At 51.0% G+C, this 21,156-nt stretch overlaps 1 protein-coding gene across 11 annotated transcripts in view; it reads left to right on the top strand.

Annotated features, from left to right (window-relative positions):
- The window catches only part of AMPD3 (adenosine monophosphate deaminase 3), a 47,883-nt gene that overhangs the window by 10,746 nt on the left and 15,981 nt on the right, over nt 1-21,156 (top strand). For 9 of the 11 annotated variants that reach the window (XM_057695760.1, XM_057695758.1, XM_057695756.1 and 6 more), the window contains 5 exons: nt 422-647; nt 11,918-12,122; nt 15,346-15,508; nt 17,720-17,939; nt 19,823-19,952. In XM_057695760.1, the coding sequence (XP_057551743.1) occupies nt 427-647; nt 11,918-12,122; nt 15,346-15,508; nt 17,720-17,939; nt 19,823-19,952 (939 nt within the window). In that variant the 5' untranslated portion in view covers nt 422-426. Of the gene's footprint in view, nt 1-421; nt 648-11,917; nt 12,123-12,143; nt 14,297-15,345; nt 15,509-17,719; nt 17,940-19,822; nt 19,953-21,156 lie in introns of those variants that run through there. The other 2 variants (XM_057695765.1, XM_057695764.1) reach the window with 2 other exon arrangements.

The following is a 21,156-nucleotide window of genomic DNA, read 5'->3' as shown; positions in this document are numbered from 1 at the left end:
TAGTTGTGGATAGCGGGGGCTACTCTTTGTTGCAGTGTGTGGGCTTCTCAGTGTGGTGGCTTCTCTTGTTGCAGAGCATGGGCTCCAGGCTCACGGGCTTCAGTAGTTGTGGCTCATGGGCTCAGTAATTGTGGCTCACGGGCTTAATTACTCTGCAGCATGGGGGATCTTCCCGGCCCGGGGATCGAACCCATGTCCCCTGCATTGGCAGGCAGATTCTGAACCATTGTGCTATGTGGGAAGTCCGGAGCTAGTTTTAAAAATTGGCCTACCGGATTTGGTCTGGGGAATTCCTGAGTAGACAGCTGACCCCAAGGACTGGGCCACCCAGCCCTTTTTTCGGTACCTTCTCCTGCCCCACACCAGTGACTCAGGTGGTCCAGTAATTCTTGAAAGCTCACACGCATTCTTTTTCTGCCAGCCGAGATGCCGCGCCAGTTCCCCAAGCTGAACATCTCCGAGGTGGACGAGCAAGTCCGGCTCCTGGCCGAGAAGGTGTTCGCTAAAGTGCTCCGGGAAGAGGACAGCAAAGATGCCCTGTCCCTCTTCACCGTCCCCGAGGACTGCCCCATTGGGCAGAAAGAGGCCAAGGAGAGGGAGCTGCAGAAGGAGCTGGCAGAGCAGAAGTCTGTGGAGACCGCGAAAAGGTTTGTCCCCCTGACTCGTGTGGGGTTGTTCAGACCCAGGCAGGCTGCGGGAGTGTGTCCTGTGATGAGATGCCTTGTGTGAACTTGGCCATCCTGGGAGCTGAGTTTATTTCTTAACCAAGATTACTTAACTTACCACTTACTCACTGAAGGGTGTTTGGTGCCTTTGTTTGGTTGAAAAGATCAAAAACCACTTTCTCTACTGACATTTTGATAACAAATCATGTTCACAAATACACACCATTTGCAAATGACATTTCCATTTTCCTTCTGGGAATTTGAGAATTTCTTGGGAAACATCAGTTTTACTTCTTTTCATCACTTGACACGTACTTTGCATTGTTAATTAACTCAGCTCACTATTTGCCAGCTGCCGTGCTGGGCAATGGGGATGAACAAGATAGATACAGTCCCTGCCCTGTAGAGCTTACCGTTGGTGTCGACAATAATTAAGTGACTGGACACATTAATTGAAAAATGACAAGTTATGATAGGTGCCGTGTCTCAGGGTCTAACCAGAAAAGCAGAAACTACTCGAGTACTGGAAATAGGATTTTCATGCAGGGAACTGGTGGTGGGGACCTGAGGCGGCAAGCCGTGGGGAGAGAGGCAGCCCAGAGATTGGACACAGTGGGAAGCAGCTACCACCCCAGGCTGGAGAGACAGTGGAGAGAGGTGGTGGTGCTGGAGCCCGGGGTGGAGAAGTTGGAACTGTGGTAGCCTTTCCAATGGAAACTGGAGCCTGGGGGGAGAGGCAACAGCTGCAGAGATGCCTCCCAAGGCAGAGATGGAGGCAGGAGATGCCTGGCTTTAATCCTTCTGGCATGTTTCAGTCTCCCTCACTGGTTGCCATTGGCCAAACCTAGCCAGAAGCCAGCTGACACATGGAGAGCGAGAGTCCTTTTCCAGATTGGGTACTTAGGGAAGGTCTTTCCGAGGAGGTGTCATTGTAGCTGATGCAAGGGTGTAAAGGAGCTAGCTACGTGTAGAGCTGGGTGAGAGCCTTACAGGGGGAGGAGCCAGGACAACGGCCCTCAGGTATCTTCCTGGAGGCCCGTGTAGGGCAGAGGTGTGGTTAAGGGGGAAGCGCCATGACCTCCGGCCGGAAGGGTAGGCAAGGCCCAGATCAGATTGGCCTGTGCTCCCTGATAAGTATTGGGTTGGCCAAAAAGTTCATTTGGGTTTTTCTGTAAGATGTTATGGAAAAACCCGAATGAACTTTTTGTCCAACCCAATAGTTTGGATCCTTGTCCAAGTGCATTAGGAAGCCCTCACCCTTTTACTTTATCTCACTTGGGAGAGCAGAATTAAAGAATAAAAAGCTTTGAGAAAATGTCTGGTGGGGCCGTAGCTGGGGGCCTGCCTGGCCAGCACATTGCAGACCCCAAAGGTGGACCTTGAGCCCTCTCTGAAACCTGGTCCACCAGCAGGTCCTTCCTAAGGTACTGCCTTATTTTATTTTTAAATTTTTATTTATTTATTTTATTTTACTTATTTATTTATTGGTTGTGTTGGGTCTTTATTGTTGCACATGGGCTTTCTCTAGTTGTGGCAAGCAGATGCTGTTTTTTTTTTTTTTTTAAGCTCTTTATTGGAATATAATTGCTTTACATTCTTGTACCAGTTTTTGAGGTACACCAAAGCAAATCGGCTATATTTATACATATATCCCCATATCCGTTCCCTCCCGCGATTCCCTCCCACCCTCCCTGTCCTGGCCCTCTAAGGCATCACCCATCATCTAGTCGATCTCCCTTTGTTATACAGCAACTTCCCCCTAGCTATCTATTTTACAGTTGGTAGTGTATATATGTCTATGCTACTCTCTCACTTCGTCCCAGCTTCCCCTTCGCCCCCCTGCCCCCCCAACCCCGTGTCCTCCAGTCCATTCTCTGCATCTGCATCCTTCTTCTTGCCCTGTCACTGGGTTCATCAGTACCATTTTTTTAGATTCCGTATATATGAGTTAGCATACGGTATTTGTTTTTCTCTTTCTGGCTTACTTTGCTCTGTATGACAGTCTCTAGGTCCATCCACCTCATTACATATAGCTCAATTTCATTCCTTTTTATGGCTGAGTAATATTCTATTGTATATACGTGCCACATTTTTTTTTGTTATGTTCTATTTGTGTTTATTTCAAGAAGAGGAAGAATGGAGAACTTACTATTGACCTTACAGAGGCTGTTTAAAAAGGTAGTTTCTGAGCCTAACCAACCTTTAAAGGGCATAAAGAGATGTGAATTTACTCATTTTGAAACACAACAGAGTAGTCTTAATTTATTATTTAAATTAGAAGGGTAACTATCTCTGGAAGATCTCCTCAATTTGAAATACATTGCCTTATACAATAATGGCTTCATTCTGATTAGTATTCAAGGTATATTAAAAATCAGTACCAGAAAAGATCTTGGTAGTATAATCCATTCCTTCAGTTTTACAGATAGGGAAATCTGAAGGTTATAAGAGGGACTAAAACTAAGCAGTTCATAGGAGGACAGGGAAATAAGAGGGAAAGCTGAATTAAACCTTAAATTTAAATTTTCCTTTAAGGATAGAGATGGTACAAGTGAACTTCACTAAGTGAGTAGTTTTGTGAGATGAAAAAAAAGCTTACTCTTAAGTTTATGTAGTATTTATGTAAAAAAAAGTGGCTTTTATGCAGTTATTATTTAAAGAATAACAAATTTTGGGGGTCTGGATTAAACATTCTTTACTTTCTCAGACTTGTATGCTGATATCCCTATTAATAATTAACTAAAAATCATATAGGAGTGTTTTAATATATCACTTTGAAGCCAGATCTCTAAAAATCTATTTAGGTTCTTTCCTTCTGGTTCACTCAGTGTACCTTTGTTAACTTGGAAACATTCCTTCTGTTAAGTTAGGTATAAAGAAAGCCAAATGTCACTGAAAATATTTTTATTGAATTCCTTATATAAATAAAATAATCAACTACTATAATTCTTTGTTAAAGGACATTTCCAATGTTGAGTATAATATTGATAATGATTAAACATTGTAGCTAACTTGTTTATGACATCTATTCAAATTTTCAACCTTACATTTTTAAAATAGCTTAAAACTAAGCATTTGGTATGTGGAAAAGTACTGACATTTTTAATTACCCAGAAGTCATGAATACTGGGAACCTGTGGTTGTGGCAAAATGGCTGGTTGGGTTTTTTGTTTTGAAATTGAAGGGCAGAGATTTTAACTTTAAAGCCAGTGTTGATGTACAAAACCCTTTGAAATGTTGTTAAATCTATGACTGTGTCGTCCCTGTCGTCCTGCCCCCCCCCCGCCCCCTGCCTGTCCCCACCAAAATATAGTCTTATAGTTCATTTCATTTTAGTTGAGCATCCTCATTTACAAGTAAGGAATGCCCGGAAGTAATATGCCTGGCACCACGTGGTGTGCCACATCTTTTTTATCCATTCATCCGTTGATGGGCATTTAGGTTGCTTCCATGTCCTGGCTATTGTAAATAGTGCTGCAGTGAACACTGTTTCTTTTTGGATTATGGTTTTCTCTGGGTATATGCCCAGGAGTGGGATTACTGGGTCATATGGTAGTTCTATTTGTATTTTTTTAAGGAACCTCCAAACTCTTTTCCGTAGTGGCTGTACCAACTTACATTCCCACCAACAGTGCAGGAGAGTTCCCTTTTCTCCACAGCCTCTCCAGCATTTATTGTTTCTAGATATTTTGATGATGGCCATTCTGACGGATGTGAGGTGATACCTCATTGTGGCTTTGACATGCATTTCTCTGATGATTAGTGATGTTGAGCACCTTTTCATGTGTTTGTTAGCCATCTGCTTGTCTTCTTTGGAGAAATGTCTATTTATGTCTTCTGCCCATTTGTGGATTGGCTTATTTGCTTTTTTGGTATTAAGCTGCATGAGCTGCTTGTATATTTTGGAGATTACTCCTTTGTCCATTGCTTCATTGGCAAGTATTTTCTCCCATTCTGAGGGTTGTCTTCTTGTCTTGTTTATGGTTTCTTTCGCTGTGCAAAAGCTTTTAAGTTTCATTAGGTCCCATTTGTTTATTCTGTGGGGGCTACTCTTAATTGTGGTGCATGGGCTTCTCATTGTGGAGGCTTCTCTTGTGGAGCACGGGCTCTAGGCGCACGAGCTTTAGTAGTTGTGGCATCCTGGCTTAATAGTTATGGCTTCTGGGCTCTAGAGTGCATACTCAGTAGTTGTGGTGCACGGGCTTAGTTGTTCCACGGTGCGTGGGATTTCCTGGACCAGGGATTGAACCCATGTCCCATGCACTGGCAGGCAGATTCTTGATCACTGTGCCACAAGGGAAGTCCCACAGTTTACTTTCATTCTTTAATCCCCCAGTAAGTTTATCAGGTGGGTATTCTTATCTTGATTTTGCAGATTGGGAAACTAAGGCTCAGAAGTTAAGTTTACTTGTACAGTGACATATAGCCAGTAAGTGACAGGGCAGAGACTAAAACCCACGTCTTTTGAATGTAGATCCCCACACTTATAACCACGAGGCTCTCCCATCTCCAGCCAGGGCTGGGGTCCCTGTTTTCACTTGGAGACACTGGAATGACACTGGGGGCTGCTTCCCAGGATGTAATTGCTGGCTTCTGAATGAAATGGAGGGAAAAGCTGGACCACAGCTGCCTGCTCTCCATTGGCTTCTTTTCTGCCAAGGACAGCCTGGTCCCTAGACAACCTGTCAGATGTCCCCGTATCCTCTGGAGCTGTGCACCTCAGGTTGTATCTTTCAGCCTCGCTGCTCAGTAGAGGCATTGTTATGCAAATATTCAGATGTGAACCACTGGGAGGAGGAGCCCTCTCTGCAGCTTCCTCTTTATCTCTGGCTGCTCCCTGATGTTTTGGAATATAAATGGTAATATGGAACCTTCCTGCAAGGAGCCCCCAAGCCTGGAGCCAGAAGTAGGTCTCCAGATACCTAGAATCTGTGGATTTGTGTTTCAAACAGTGACATGAGATGGGGCTTCCAGTTGGAAAAAGGTCTCCCTCGCACTGGCTCCTCTGACAAGCCTGAATGTTCCTGGTACTTGGAGAAGGCTTTTCTCTACAACCGTTCTCTCTCTCTCTCTTTTTAATAAAAGACTATTTTAAGTCTAATGTAAAGGCACTGGCTAGAACTAGGAAATAAAACAGCTTCTCACAAAAAGAATGAAAACCTTGGGCTGTGAGTAAGAAAGATGAGCACCTAGAACGTGAGGCTGCTGTCAGGGTTCCAGCAGCTCTGGGAGCTGAGCTGGGTTCAGACAACGCTGCCAGGGCTGGGGGTAACTCCAGGGAGCCAGCACCCCAGACTGCTCCGGGAGGCGCTCATTTTCCAGGCCAGATCCGGAGGCCAGCAGCGACAGCTTGCTGCAGGGACCCCTCTGCCTCCTTAGAAAGACGACATTGGCCACGTCTCTACTGAGACTCTGAGGGGTCAGGGTGAGCGGGAGGGGTAGACTATCTATGGAATCAAAGTTAGGCAAGGATGAGAAGGCAGGAAAACCCTGCTGGCACCCAGAATCTATCTGTTGTTCACTTTGAATCTTGGCATGTCACCTAGCCAGAGTTTACCCAGCCTGCAAATGTTCATGGTTGGCACGTAGCCAACATGGATGACAACGAGAAAAATTTCCGATGTGCAACCAAAACGCACGTTAGGGCTCCTTCGGCTCTCCTACTTCCTCGTCTCCTTTTTAAGCAGCTTTATTGGGGTGTAATTCACATATGATACAATCTATTCATTTAAAGTGTACAATTCAATGGTTTTTAGTATATTTGCAGTGGTACAACCATCACCACAATCTATTTTAGGACATTTTTATCGGCGCCCCTCCCCCCCCCCCCCCAGCAAAGAAACCCTGTACCTTTTAGCTGTCATTCCCCCCAGTACTCTCACCCCATCTTCTGTTCTTTTACACTGAGTTCTAATAAGCTTGGTTATTTTGTTTCTTATCCTGTGACAGATTTAAGGAAGCAAATTAGAAGTAGGGAGAGGGACTTTTATAGGTAGAGTCACAGGTGTGTTGTGTGGTGATTATGAGCTCAGGCTTTGGAATCGGACCAGCTGGGTTCAAGTGACAGCCCGTCTCTTACTGCTGAGTGACCTCAGGCAAGGCTCTTAGGTGCTGGAACCTGTTTCCTGATCTGCAAAATGAGGATAATAGAAAGACCTGCCTTGTGAGAATTAAATGAGCTAATACGGATGACAGCTTACCACCGTGCTTAGACATCATTAGTGTTCCTGTTTTTGTTATTGTTATTTGACAGTTGACAGCTAGGGAGGAAACAGAATAATTACAAAAAGCAGATGCAAGAATTCAAAGCACAGCAGTCTTGGGACAGAACACCTCTAAGACGGTGACTGAATAATGCAGCGATGACCCTGAGTCACGGAGAGAGGTTTCAGTTACGCTCAGCACGCTCTGCTTCAGATACCAGAAATATGAATTTCATTTTTCAAAGCCACACTGACGTGTTCTTTTTTTTTAATCAGGGTAAAAAGGGGACAGAATTTATCTGAAAAATTTAGCTCTCCAGAACAATGACTTCCCTGAGTAAAATAGATAAGCAGATATTTGTTATGAATCGAGCATAGCGCAGCTACATCATTTTGTCTTATGCAACTTCTTAAATCAGGGGCAGGTTACTCTTAAATTCAGGGCCGTTGACAAAAGAGCTTCCTTTGAAACAGTTTAATTCATCTGCTTTCAAAGTTAAGAATCGAGGGACTTCCCTGGCAGTCCAGTGGTTAAGACTCTGTGCTTCTGATGCAGGGGTCGCGGCTTCCATTCCTGGGCGGGGCACTAAGATCCCCGCGTGCTGCCTGGTGCAGCAAATAAATAAATAAATTTAAGAATAGAGTTTAAGGCTTCATTTAATGGGTCGTAAAGCTCCAACAAGCCTCCCCATGCTGGGATGGTCCCCTTTCCCTCTGGGAGTGATGCAGGGAGCCTTCTCTGACCCTCCTGCTCCATGGTTCCCACCCCCCAGTCTGGATTAGGTGTCTCCTCTGGGATCCCAAATTATCTAGGGCGTCTCATCACACCACCCACCACGTGTGATGGTAATCTTTTGCACTGTTTGGCCACCGAGGTCAGCACACGTCGGCCTCTGGAGTCAGAGGAATATTTTATCTCCCCGTGTACCTCCAGGACCTGGCACATGGTCGTTTATTGAGTAAAGTGGGATCCATTGTGGCCTCCTGACTCACTGCACATAGCTGAGAGCCCGGGGTGAAAGCGTTCCCCTCGACGGACCTCACAAGCCCCTGGGAAGATGCTGGCTCTTCTCTAGAAGAGCAAGGAGGCCCTGGGGTTCTTAACTGGGGTTCCCAGGAGCTGAGGAGGGCTAGGGAGAGGGGCAGGGTGAGGGTGGGGACACAGAGAATGACGGGGCAGGCAAGGGCCACAGAATGCACGGGGGCAGCAGACGCGCTGAGAGATGTGTTAATAACAGCCCAGGTGACCCGTTCATGTCCTTGCGTCGAGGGCCTGGTTGGGCAGGAGGGTCCCTGCGGCCCAGGAGGGAGGATAAAGCTGCTCCCTGGTCCTTTGGGCCCTTGGGCTTGGCCTGGAGCTGGTGTCCTCAGAGCCCTGTCAGTTCTTTAGCAGGAGTGAGTTTCTGCCAGGTGGACATGTGAGTGGGGGAAGGAAGGGGCGGGCCAGCTGTGGCAGAGCGAGCTGGCTTACTCTGTGTCCCGAGGCTCACACGAGGTGCAGCAGGTGGGACTGTGGACAGACAGATCTTGGCCATCACAAGAAAGTGCTTTCTAACAGTGGCAACAGATCATGTTTTGTTCACCTTGTATTTGCATGCTTAGCACTGGCCTGGCCCAGAGGTGGTGCTTAGTAAATGGTTTTTGAATAAATGACTGATAGCTGATGTCTTATTCAGAAATGTAGTGAGCTCTCCGTCACTTGAGTTATTCAAACAAAGGCTGCCTTAAGGAGAAGATTGGGGTGTGTAGTCTTTAAAGTCCTTTCCAGCCAGGATACTGCATGGTTCTATAATTCAGAAAAAGCTTATGGTCACTTCTTTTTTATTATTATTATTATTATTATTATTATTATTATTATTATTAATTATTATTATTTAAAAGTTACACCATTCTATTTTATTGTTCTTCCCTTTGTGCATCCCCACAGTTGACAATACCTGGCCAGCTTCTCTAAAATTTCATTCCTCATGTAGTTGTTGCAGCAAGTATTCTGATCAAGGGTCAGCGGAGGGGGCCGTTTGTTCTGCTGAAGTGAAGCATAGCTATTCTGGGTCTGAAATCCTCCAATCCACAAGGTAATGTGGGGCTTCAGACAGCTTTGAGAGGGATAGCAAAGGTGTGTGGACACCCACACACACAGACACACACACACACACACACACACACACACACACACACGAGACAGTCATTCGGCTGCCATTCTCCACCTTTGTGGCTGAGCCTTGGCTGTACAGAACGGATAATAGATATGGGCCCGTGGTAGACAGAATTTCTAAAATGTCCCCCCAGAGATGTCCCTCCCTAATCTCCAGACCCTTTGAATATGATGAGACATCGCTCTTGAGGTGATGCTGTGGCGTGTGGCTCAGTGGACCTGAAGATAGGGAGGTTAGGGGGTGGGCCCAATCTGTTCCCACGAGCCCTTAGTGCAGAGAGCTTTCTCGGTGGGTAGTGGAGGGGGACGTCAGAGACCCCAAGGGTCAGAGCCAGGCTTTGTGCTGGGCTTTGACGATGGAGGGCGCTATGTGCAAGAATCAGGGCGACCCTGCCCAGGAGCCAGTGAGGAACCGGGGCCTCAGTCTAGGGCCACGTAGAGATGAATTCTGCCAACCACCTGCATGAGCCTGGAAGTGGACTCTCTCCCAGGGTCTGCAGTGAGGAGCTCAGTGTGGCCGACCTCCTGGATTTGGCCTTTCGATACCGTGGGCATAAAGGCCAGCCGAGCCCACCGGGGTGTTTCACCTACCGAACCGTGAGCCAGCACGCGGGGGTTGCTTGAAGCCACCAGGCTTGTGGCAGTTTGTCGTGCAACCACAGACGAGGAACACAGGGCCCTCGCCTTGGGCTCCGTTTAGCTTTTCCAGTTTTCTTAGAGACGAGCTTAGTGGTTAGCTCTGGTTGTTGCAAGCCCTTGCCCATGGTGTGTGGGCCCCGAGGAGCTGCCCCATCTGTTGTTAAACCTGTCCCTCAGCCCTGCGAAGTCTCAGCTCCCAGGCCCATGGTTACACGTGACAGTCTGGGGCTCACCTGAAGACCAAGGCTGGAGCCGTGATGGAGGTCTTCAAGGAGAATTTGAGGGCACCAGCTGGTGGGTACTGGCTTCCTCACTGGGGCAGAGGAATGTGGACATTCCTCGGACAAGCCTGGTGGGCTTTGGCTTAGGCAGCTGTCCAACTTTCTGATTATGTTTTTGTTTGTTTGTTTGTTTTTTGACTTCCTTACCTGTTTCTCACCGTAGATGTCATCTTGCTTTTCCTTAGTAGGACTGGTCCTCAGGCAGCATTGGCGGAGGCTTGTGGGGGTATAGTTGGCATAAAGATAAAAACAGTGACCTGGCAGGCATGTGAGTGACACAGAAGCCAGTCTCATAGGGTCTGGCTGAACCTGTCAGAACTTGAGAGGGAGCCCAAAGTAATGGCTCTTCCTCTAGGTGTGAACATCCACAAGATGCCAAAGTGAGAACCTCATTGTTCAAGGTGAGTCTGCCTCTGAGGAATGATTGACAGGCATGAGTTGGCATCTTCCTTGAAACAGGAGGCTTGACTCAGCTCCGCGTGACAGATGGCAGGCTGGGGAAGGCCTAGGCTGGAGATTCCCGGAGTTCAGCCTAGGTTTCCTGAACAACACAGTACATCTGTGATGCAGGGGCAGGGGCAGGGCAAAGACAGACTTCTGAAAAAGGGCTACCTCCATTTCCCAGGTGTAAACAGCCTTGTCCTCAAAGAGGTGAAAACACATGTGGGCAGATAAGGACCAGAGAGCCATGGCAAGCTGTGCGTGTATAAACCGATCAGGGAAACATTGGTGGGTCTTGAAAAACTGGTCATGGGTCTGTGAGAAGAGACCTGGCCAAGAGCCAGGAGGAAGACAGCTGCTTCCGGGTGAGTCATAAGGTCCGTTTGGAGATCACCCGACTTCTCCACACCCTGTAGGTACCACCGGTGCCTGGAGAAGAGGAGGGGTCCTAGGGGCTCTGATGGGTTACAGTTGTCACTGAGTCCGTTGCTGGTGGCTGTAGACACTGGTTGTGTCGGGATAGTACCCAGGAGGCCAAGTAGTCAGCTGGTTTCCGACATTGGACATCACTGGGTGGCAGTGCTGGGGGAGAGACGTGGGAGAGGGGAGCGCTGATGGCCTCACCTCCCTGCTGCTTTAACTCCCTGCCCGGGGAGCCTAGGACTTGCAGTGGTGTCATTTGAAACATTACCAGTTAGTTAATGAGACAGGTGAGTGTTCACAAATCAGCATTGCAAATAAGCACGAGCTTGCGGCATTTTAAACCAACCTTGTGCCAACTTCCCCAAGAGTTTCTGAAATCATCTTTTGGTGCCAAGGTGACAGGTCCAGAGGGACCTGAAATTGATGCTGGTCCGTCCCTTTCCCATAACAGAGCTATAGATCTGTGCCAGGCACAGCCAGGAGGGCACATGCCAGGCTGGAGGAAGGAGCAGCAGGGGTGACAGGGCACCAGGGAGGTGGGAAGCTAAGGGCTAGCTGCACCTGGCCCTGACTTTGTATAAGTCATCTCCCATCCCCGGTCCCCTGACTTCCTTCATGAAAACAGGAGCTGGGACTGGTTGACTGTCACAGTCTCTTCTGGCTCCAGTGCCCCAAATTCCTAACTGTGTGACGTGTGCTGTCCCTGTCTGAGACTGCTCACATGCTGGGACTCAGAGTTTGGTTTGCCTGAAGACAGCATGCTGGATGATTTGACATCGTCCTCACCTCATGTGCCCTTGGTGTTGGACCCCTGAAGGGTGGCCTGCCCTCTGCCTCCTGAGACGTCTGCCTGTTTGCCTGCCTCATGTGCCCTGCGGACGCAGCCCACGGCCGTTCTCAGTGGCGGTGGGGAGGGGTGTCTGGGATATTGCATGCAGAGAGCCGCGTGTGAGAGGAAGGCATGAACAATTAGAAACGTCTTCATAGCAGGGCCAGCACCACTGATTAATCAGAGCCGAGTTCTCCTGCCATGTCCGTAACAGAGACTCTTCATCACGCGTCCCAGTTCGCTGCTGCTGTCTCTCACGCTTCCTCGTCCTTGACTTTTAGAAAGAAAAGTTTTAAGATGATTCGGTCCCAGTCCCTGTCTCTGCAAATGCCGACGCAGCACGATTGGAAGGGCCCCCCGACAGCCAGTCCAGCCGTGTCTCCCACGACCCCGGCGCTGCCCAGAGCCACTCCGCAGCCTGCGCCCGCGCCCCACACCATGCCCGAGTTCCAGCGGGTCACCATCAGCGGAGACTGCTGTGCCGGGGTAAGGCGTCTCCGTGGGCTCCCCGGGGCTGTGTGCGTGTCCTCTGTGCCTCCTGCAAAGGCTGGCGTCCCTCGGGGTCACACCCGGCCCCGAAGCCTGGCCTGGCCTGCAGGTGTCTGGGAGGTGCCAGGCAGGAGGCACAGGAGTCTGAAGAGAAGGAGGGCTCTAGGTGCGGTCGTGGGCGTGGGTGTGTGCCTAGGGCGCTGCTCTCCCTGTGAGGAGGGTCTAGGGCTGCAGCTGTGGCCTGCAGGTTCCCCGTGTGCTCTGGGCCCAGAATGCTGCTCTCTGTCCTTGCGGCCCATGGGGGACGGTTCGAGCTTGGGCCCTTTAGTATTCCCAAATGTTGAATGGACTTAAGGCCTGGCGTTGACTGGTTTGTGTGAAATCCGTTATTGCTGATTCAGCTCTTCCTCTTTGCTTGATCGCGTGTCCTTAAATACAGGCCGGACCCTCCAACCAGGAAGGGAGGACCGTGACGAGAAAGTGAACAAGCTTGGTTTGCACGAAGTCAGTGAACTCAGTCGCTGAAAGTATGCTAATTTCACCTGGTTGGATGATGCATTTTTTATTGCTTCCTTCTTAAAGCAAAATATCACTCAGTGCTGGGTTTGGCTCCATCTCCCTGGCCCTCAACCTACGACTCGTGCCTCAGTTGGCCTTCTTATTCTCTGTCTCTCTTCTTTTTAACAGTAATTGTAGGATATATAATATATCTGAGAAGGCAAAGTAACTTATTACTCTTATAAATTTTCTTCTAGCTTAAAAAAAAAAATCCTATTTTTTGAGCAATAAAAAAATCCTTGCATATGGCTTAAAATTTAAAAGGTACAAAAATTATATCAGTCCTCAGAGGGAATCCTTGGTTTTGGTTTCTCGTGTGTTCTCAGATAAGTGGCCTGTGTACCTACAATTTACTATGCTCATGTAGTTGATTTATTTATTTTTACACAAATGGTAGTTACTATACATTATACTGAGCCTAGGTTTTTCACTTAACAGCACGTCTCCGAGATAATGTCATATCAGTGTATCAAGAACTTCCTGGTTACTTTTTACAAGTGCATAGTATTCCACCATGTGGATGAACCATACTTTATTTAAGTTCCTTCCTATGGAGGGGAATTTTGATTGGATTGGAAACAACACAGGCCTTGTCTGGAAATACAGCATTCTGACCAGGAGTCCTTGGTGTCCACCCAGCCTCTGGCACGTGGGCAGGGCAGTGGAAGGGGAGAGTGGAGGTGGGCTGACAGCCAGCTGAAGGTGAGGACATTGGCCTGGCGCGTTAACTAGCTTTCAGCCAGCCTTCTGGTTGGCACATGGTAGGGCATGGAGCCCCTGACCTGGGCAGCTGGTCCCCAGAGAGCCACCAGTCCATGAGAGGCAGGCTGGCCTTGCAGGTTGCCTTGGCTCCCCGCGGGTCTGCTGCCGGGCGTGAGGCCTGCAGTGCTTACAAGTTGGGATGCTGAGCACGTCTCTGATAGCTCCAGCCGTGGCCTGAGCCCCTTGCCACGCTGAGTCCGTTAGTCCTACAAAGTGTTTGGCTTTGCCATTGGTAGGGATATTTGTGTCTATGGTGTCTGCTCACTTATCCCTGCTGCTCTCAGAAGCCATCAGAAGGTGTAAAATGGGATTAACACCCCCCTCATGGGGACACCTGGAGTCGGGAAAGGAGACGCTCCTTCCTTAACAAGAAGCAAGGGGGAAGAAAAAGTAAAAGTATAAAAACATGCATGGGAAAGATGTATACCAGCTGTCTTCCTCTGAGGATGGAGTGGGGTGGAGGAGGGAGGAGGTAGAGTTTTAGCTGTATCCGAGATGATTTATTTATGTACACATAGAAGACATCTGAAACAACAATAAAAAATATTAAAATTATTAGCTCTGGAAGGTAGATACATGGGTGTCTGTCATATTATCTTCAGTGCTTCTCTGTATGTTTACAACGTTTCAAAACTGAAAATGATTTTTGTTTTGTTTTGTTTTTACTAAAGCTGGGGAGCACAGGCCCTGGCCCTCCCTGCCCCGTGCTCCGTCTTGTACCTCCCTCTGCCGCGTCACTTATCCCTGCTTAGGAATGACTGTCTGTGTAGCTGCTTGTCTCCCTCAGCACGTTCAGACTTCTTCCACACGCGTCCTTCCCAACAGACAAAGATTAACGAGCCCCCTGGAAGGTGGGAATTTATCTCATTTATCTCTGAGTACGAGGCAGTCCAGGAAAGCAGAACATCCTTGGGCTTTGAGAATCCGTCAGATCAGGGTCTGAAGTTTGACTTTGTGACTTCCTGTGGTTTATCCTCTCCGAGTCTCCGTTTCCCCTGTGGTAAAATGGGTTGCAGTGAGGACCACAGTGAAATCTACAAAAAGGGTCTGTCCCATAACACACAAGTGCTTGTTGACTGGGTGAATTGGGGTGATGACCAGGTGAATCAGAAGCCTGGGGTTGGCAAAGCAGCAGACTGAGCACACAGATGTCTTTATCTTTACCTCCGAAGAACCCATGTCTTTTCTCCACTGAAAATGATTCTGCTTGCCCATCGGGACATGATTCAGGCTGTGCCTCTTCGTGTGCTGGGTGCAGCAGCAGCTGGCCTGTGGTTTAATCAGCAGCACTGAGGCTGGCCTGGGGGTGTGCAGGCTGGAGCACCTGCCTCCCTCCCACCAGCCTCCGCTCTCCTCCTCTGTGGGGGTCCCCAAGACCCCCACTGGGTTCAGTGATGTGCCAGGAGGACTCCGAGGACTCAGCACATAGCTGTGCTCCTGACTAGGATTTATTACAGGGAAAGGATGCAGAGCAGAGTCAGCAAAGGGAAGGGGTTCATGGGGCAGAGTCTGGAGCAGGCCAGCAGCAAGCTTCCCAGCAACCCCTCCCAGCGGAGTCACCAGAACTCAGTTAATCCCTTCAGCATTGAAGTGTGACAGCATGTGTGACGTGTCATCTACCATGGCAGCTCATTAGAGACTCAGCAGCCAACGTTTTTACTGGGTCTGGCCGCACATCTGCAAAGCACATTCCTCAGTTCCAGGCTCCCAAAAGGAAATTGGGTGTCCAGCATAAACCATGGTATTTGTACAAATCATTCAAGGACAGGGAGCCACTGGGCCCACACGGGTGGGAATGCTCCCCAAACCCACGTTCCCCGCTGCCAATCAAGGGCCAACCTCACAGCAGGTCTCGCTGGGCCAGCGGTCTCAGGCCTGCTGTGTGAACCCTTTCCTGCAGATCACCGTGGAGGACTATGAGCAGGCTGCCAAGAGCCTGGCCAAGGCCCTGATGATCCGGGAGAAGTATGCCCGGCTTGCCTATCACCGCTTCCCTCAGACCACTGCCCAGTACCTGGGTCATCGGCGGGCGGATGCTGCACCCCTGGAAGAGGGCCTCCCAGGTACGGCGCTGTGGCTGCAGGTGGGCTTCCAAGAGGGGCACGGCCTGAGAGTTGGTCAGGATGTTTCACTGGTTGGGTGTATTTCCCCAAGATGGTGTTTTAAGGTCAGAGCCCTGGTATTGGCTTCTACACTGATTTTTTTTTTTTTTTTTTTTCTGCTGGTTTCCTCAAGGACTAATTGCATGTGTGTTCTGGGCCTTGTCCTGAGTTGAGTTGAGCTGTACAAGTTGAGAGGGTTGGGAGGGGGGTGAAAGGTAGTCCCTGACCTTGGGAGTCCTCTAGGGAGACAGGCAGTCTCATGCTGGATATTTAAACATAATCAGACAGTAAATGCCAAATTGGCGGTGAGGTGGGTAGAGTCAGGGTAGGTAGAGAGGGTGTGTTCCCAGGGTAGGGAAGTTGGTTCCGGAGTCAAACACACCTGCATTCCGATCTATGCTTCACCACTTTCTTGGGCAAAGAAAGTATTTCTCCAAACCTCAGTTTCTCAATCTGTAAAATGGAAATACTAATAATACCTATCCCTTGGGCCTGTTGTGAGGATGACATGAGAGAATGCACGTGAAGTAGCGCAGTTCTGGCATCTAGGGAGTAATCGGTAAATAGTAGTTGTGTTGATGATGTGGAGTTTGGGGAAGGGGGGATCGGAGAAGGAAGGACAGTTTCTGGTGGAGTCTGTTTGGCCTGTGAAGGACCCAGGAGCAGGAGAGGCTGTAAGTTAAGTAATAAGAATGAAGGCAACAGAAACCTCAATCTTGAAAGTTGGTGGTGGGGAATCGGATGCGGGCCTGGTGGTCTGTGCCAGCACCTAGGGCCTTGGCTGCCCCCCTGGGTGGAGTTTGTGCCAAGATGTCTCCTGTCTCTGGCTTCCTTGAAGCTCTGAGACCTGGACTTCGGGCATTTCTTGCCACCTGGGGCCCTGGGTAAGTCTCAGCCCTCCTGGGCCCATTTCTCTGTTTGTCTGAAGGAAGTTGATCCCACCTGCTCAGTGCTGTGGAGGACAGGCAGGAATGACTGTCAAAGGTGTACTTCATACAGAACGGAGTCCCCGGGGGCCTGGGTGTGCGCGTGGCGAGGCGGGGGCTGTGGCTCACCCAGGCCTCACAGGCACTGGCACGTGCTAGGGACGCGTGAGCTGGCCTGTGGCCGTGCCTGACTGGGGGAGGAGAGGCGCACCTGTTCCCCCCTCTGTGCTGCTTCGGGCCCTGTGAACGCCTCCCATCAGCTCTAGGGACAGTCTGTTCCAAACACTGATGGGGGACGCCCAGGCAGCCTTTGTTCTTTCCGTGGATGAAGATTCCAGGGTTTTCTCCTGCCCAGGCTGGCTGGTAGGCGCTGGACCCTGTGCGGGGTTGGCTGATGTGAAGAGTTGAAGCCCCGAGTTCTACTGCCACTTAGCATAACCTGTTCCGTGGCCAGAACAGAGCTTATCCAGAGCCAGGAAAGGCCACTCTGAGGGTAATGAGAATAATGCCCTCTGATGCGTTACCGTTTACAAAGCATCTTCCTCTACCTGCTACTGCAGCCCTCACAACAGCCTGTTAAGGCAGGGTGTCGTCCTCCGCTGAGCAGACAGGGTCGGGAGGTTCAGTCATTTGCTCGAAGTCATAGCTGGGAGATAGCCAAGAGGTATTTTCTGGCTCCTGTGGGCTAAAACCCATGGCCGTGGGGACAGACAGCTGTCTCTGGGGGAGACACACTCCCTAATCTGTGCTTATTTGGGGAGGGCGTGGCTTCTCCATCCAACCCCTTGGCCACACTGGGCTCAGGAAGATGTGGAAGGACAGGGACAGTACTTCCCACGGGCCAGTCCTAGGTCCTGTCTGTTCTCCTGTTAGGAGAAGACGCAGCTGCCCTTTTTAATAAGCCTCGTGTCCCTGAAGTACCAGGAGGCTGAAGCTCACTTCAGTGAAATTAAAACGGTGACGTGCCGGCCGTGTGCCGAGGACTATTCGCGGGAACGGCGATACAGCAGTGGACGAAATGAACATACACTACCCAAGATAAAGAAGAGAAATGATTTTACACAGTGGCAGGTGCTAAGGAGACAAGATAAAGCAAGGAAGGGGATATGAGATGTTGGGAGAGGTGGGGCTGGTTAGGTTTTTAGATCAGACGACCAGGACAGGCCTCACCGAGAGCGTGACTTTTGAGACCCTGTGAGCGCCTGAGCTCAAGGGCGCTTTGCCATCACTCAATCCTGTTTTGCAGACTTCCACCCTCCCCCACTGCCGCAGGAAGACCCTTACTGCCTGGACGACGCTCCCCCCAACCTGGGCTACCTGGTCCGCATGCAGGGGGGCATCCTCTACGTGTACGATGACAAGAAGACGCTGGAGCGCCAGGAGCCCCACAGCCTGCCCTACCCTGACCTGGAGACCTACACGGTGGACATGAGCCACATCCTGGCGCTCATCACCGATGGCCCCACGTAAGGAACCCCCCATCCCCGAGTATGCCTCTCTTTGCTGTTCTGTAGGGAGGGACTGGGAAAGGCCTTCTGCGCTGGGCTTTCCCTCAGTGAAACCATCCCAGAAAGAGAGTGGTTTCCCCTTTCCCCAGTGCTTTGCGGGTTTCTGCAGCAGTTTTCCTTCTCAGGCTGGCACGTTCTTAGAGTTGCTACTGCCTGTCCCTCCCGCACGGGCAGGTGTGGAACATCTGCTTGCCAGTGGCCCCCTGTGCACCTTAAAGGGGCTGTCGCCCCTCCCCCCAGGCAGGACGCAGCCTTGCAGAGAGTTGCCAGCCTAGGGCACTGCTGTACGTGGTGAGGGAGCGATGAAGGCTGTTGCTTCTGTGTTGGTTTTTCTGTGTTTCTGGAGGGGAGAGTGCAGGGAACCTGGGAACTTGGAGCCACGACCCGCATGATGCTTACAGGCTTGGTTTGAGCTGGCAGGGAGCTGCCTTCCTGAATTGGGGCCTTTGCCTCTTGGTGAGCACCTAAACAAATCAGCCTTGGAGGCTCGGGTGAGCCCCTCCAAGCTGCTGTGCTGTGAGTGCCCAGCCAGGACTGGGAGTCCGGGCACGGGGGGGTGGGGTGGGGAAGAAGCTGGTCACGGCTGAGGGACTTCTCTCTGGCCCTGCCTCTTGGGGTTTGCTGGAGATAGGGTGACAGCAGTTTCCAAGGGAGGAGAGTGGGCCCCAGAGGGATAAACAGAGTGGTCTCAGTCCTCGGTGATGCGAGGGCAGAGTGAGAGCTGGGAGGGAAAGGCTAGTTCCTGGGAGCTTGCCTCAGCCCATGTGAGCAGGAGCTTTGAGGGGAAGCCTTGGGGATGGATGAGCGGTGGCTGTCCTGTCCGGGAGGCTGTCAGGGCACGTCCTGCTGGGGAGGGGACTGGGTGAGATGACCTTGGGAATCCTGTCTGACCCAGGCTCTCCTGTGTTTGGCTCTGGGGCTCATCCCAGCGGACCGCGGATGGTGCTGGTCCAGGCTTTGCAGCTCCTCTTCACGAACGTCTCAGTGACTGGGTGCCAAGGGAGCTGTGTGTGTTGGGGGCCACGGGGAAGCAGGGTGGCCTGGCTTGTGGTTGAAGATTCCGTGTGGCTGAGGGCACAGGCACCTGGCAGGTGGCTGGGAACAGTGAGTGCTCCTACCCCCAGAGGCCTTTGCCAGCTGGTGTGCACATCAGCCCTTGCGGAGATTGCTGTCCTGGTAACAACATCCCTACATTCCTAGTCTGCCCACGATGCAGAACATCCTCCCCTCATCCTGAAGCCTCGGAGTTGAGGGGTCTTCAGGTCTCGGCATTTGGGGGATGTCATTTGGTCACAGGGGGGTTCTCTGCAGCCAAAGTGGGCAGGTCATGCCTTAGGGTTTGACTGTATTACCAATCTTTTGGGCAGAGGTGAAACTCTTCAAGGAATGAGAGGTGGCTGAGGATAGATGGGAGGGTGGAGAGACAGAAGGGCTGAAGGAGGGAGACTTTGCTTGAGCCTATGCCGAGTTGGACCCTTCACACACACACGCTGTTGTAACCCTCGCTTCAGTCTTGGGCATTGCCGTCTCCGTATTTGTTCGTGGGAGACAACAGCTTGAGATGGGTTGCCTAAACCCATGAAGCTGGAAGTTAGGGAACCTGAATGAGGGTGCAGGGTCAGCTCTCTACTGCCCCCTCTCGACGCTCCATTTCGTCGAGCGCGTGGCTGTGGTTACACAGTTCAGCTGGGTCTGCGGAAGCCGGCCCCTCCTCATCCCTCCCTGCCCCACCCTGACCTTCCCCCCGGGGGTCGGTCCCCGCAGACACTGGAGGTCTCCAAACTGGAGAGCTTGATGTGACTTCTCCTCAACTGTGGTTTCTCCGCCTTCCCAACCTGCAGGAAAACATATTGTCACCGGCGACTGAACTTTCTGGAATCCAAGTTCAGCCTTCACGAGATGTTAAATGAAATGTCCGAGTTCAAAGAGTTGAAGAGTAACCCCCACCGAGACTTCTATAATGTGAGAAAGGTGCGTCAGCAGGCCAGTGTCCAGAGCCCCACTCCCGGGCCTCCTCCCGACCAGTGGGGTGCCCCGCAGTCTGGGCTTGATCCGTCGTGTGGCCTTCCTGCGCACAGAAGGAAGACTGGCCAGTTGCCTTCCGTGCGGCAGGCCACGCCTGGTACTTGATATGAAACATTTGTCCATGTTGTGTATCCGTTGGAATGTGCCTCCTCGAAAAATAGGGCTTGGCCTCTTAATTGGTGATAAGAGTTGAGACCAGCCTACTTTTGAGGTAGAGAATATATTAAATTTATCATGGATCAAAAAAAGCTATTAAGACCTCTTTGGACGTGGGAGTTAGTGGTCTGCTTCCTTCTGGATGGGGTGTATTTAAGGCAGAGTATCAGACGTGCTCCTTTCTCTGGGCCTCCCCTAGCGTGGATGAGCAGCCTGGGCTCAGGGCCTGCAGCCTGCAGGGGCTGCTGTCGGGGCAGGCGTACAGGGTAAATGATCCCAGCCTCCTGCGTTTCCACTTTATTCCACGTAACTAGTACACAGCAAGCGTGGGGCCCGTGCCACGCGTGGGGCATTTGATGCCGAATAAGAGTCACGTCCTGACCTCAAGCAGTTCCCAGCCTGTTAAACTTTGAGCGTGATAGGTGCGTGACAGGGGTGCCTTTCAGGAAGAGGCCAGGACTGAGCTGATTGACAGTGAAGAGGAGTTTGCCAGGCAGAGGGCGGGGCAGGGGACGGAAGCCATGGCCCAGCAGGCAGAGGGGGCGGCGGCCTGAGACAGGAGGGCCCGCGAGGGCGCTGGCACTGCTGCGAGTGGCGCCGTGTGGCTGGAGCTCAGGCGTGGGGCAGAGGGCAGTGGCGGGCTGTGGGGAGCGAGGCCGCGGACGTGTGTGAGGTTCCGGATCACGCAGGGGCCCCCGGGTCTGTCAGAGGCAGCGGGGCGGCGGGCGGGGACGTGGCCGTGTGCTGCGAGAGGAGCTCCCCGGGAAGGGTGGGGGTTGGGCTGTGCCTGGAGGAGGGGGGGCCGAACCTGAACTGAGTCACAACAGGGCCGTCATCGCCACAGGGGCCTCTGTCCACCACAGTGCCACCCCTTGAGGACTGTCCTCCCTGGGGTCCGCTTTGATAAGGGAGGGTAGGCCAGAGGAGGTTGTTTCTCCTCTGGGGAGCCCAGCTCAGGCCTCCCCGACCTCCTGCCTGGAGCACTCAGCAGTGC

The sequence above is a fragment of the Hippopotamus amphibius genome, chromosome 9, assembly GCF_030028045.1.
Source record: "Hippopotamus amphibius kiboko isolate mHipAmp2 chromosome 9, mHipAmp2.hap2, whole genome shotgun sequence".
Taxonomy (NCBI): Eukaryota; Metazoa; Chordata; class Mammalia; order Artiodactyla; family Hippopotamidae; genus Hippopotamus; species Hippopotamus amphibius.
This window is presented reverse-complemented; position numbering and strand designations above follow the sequence as displayed.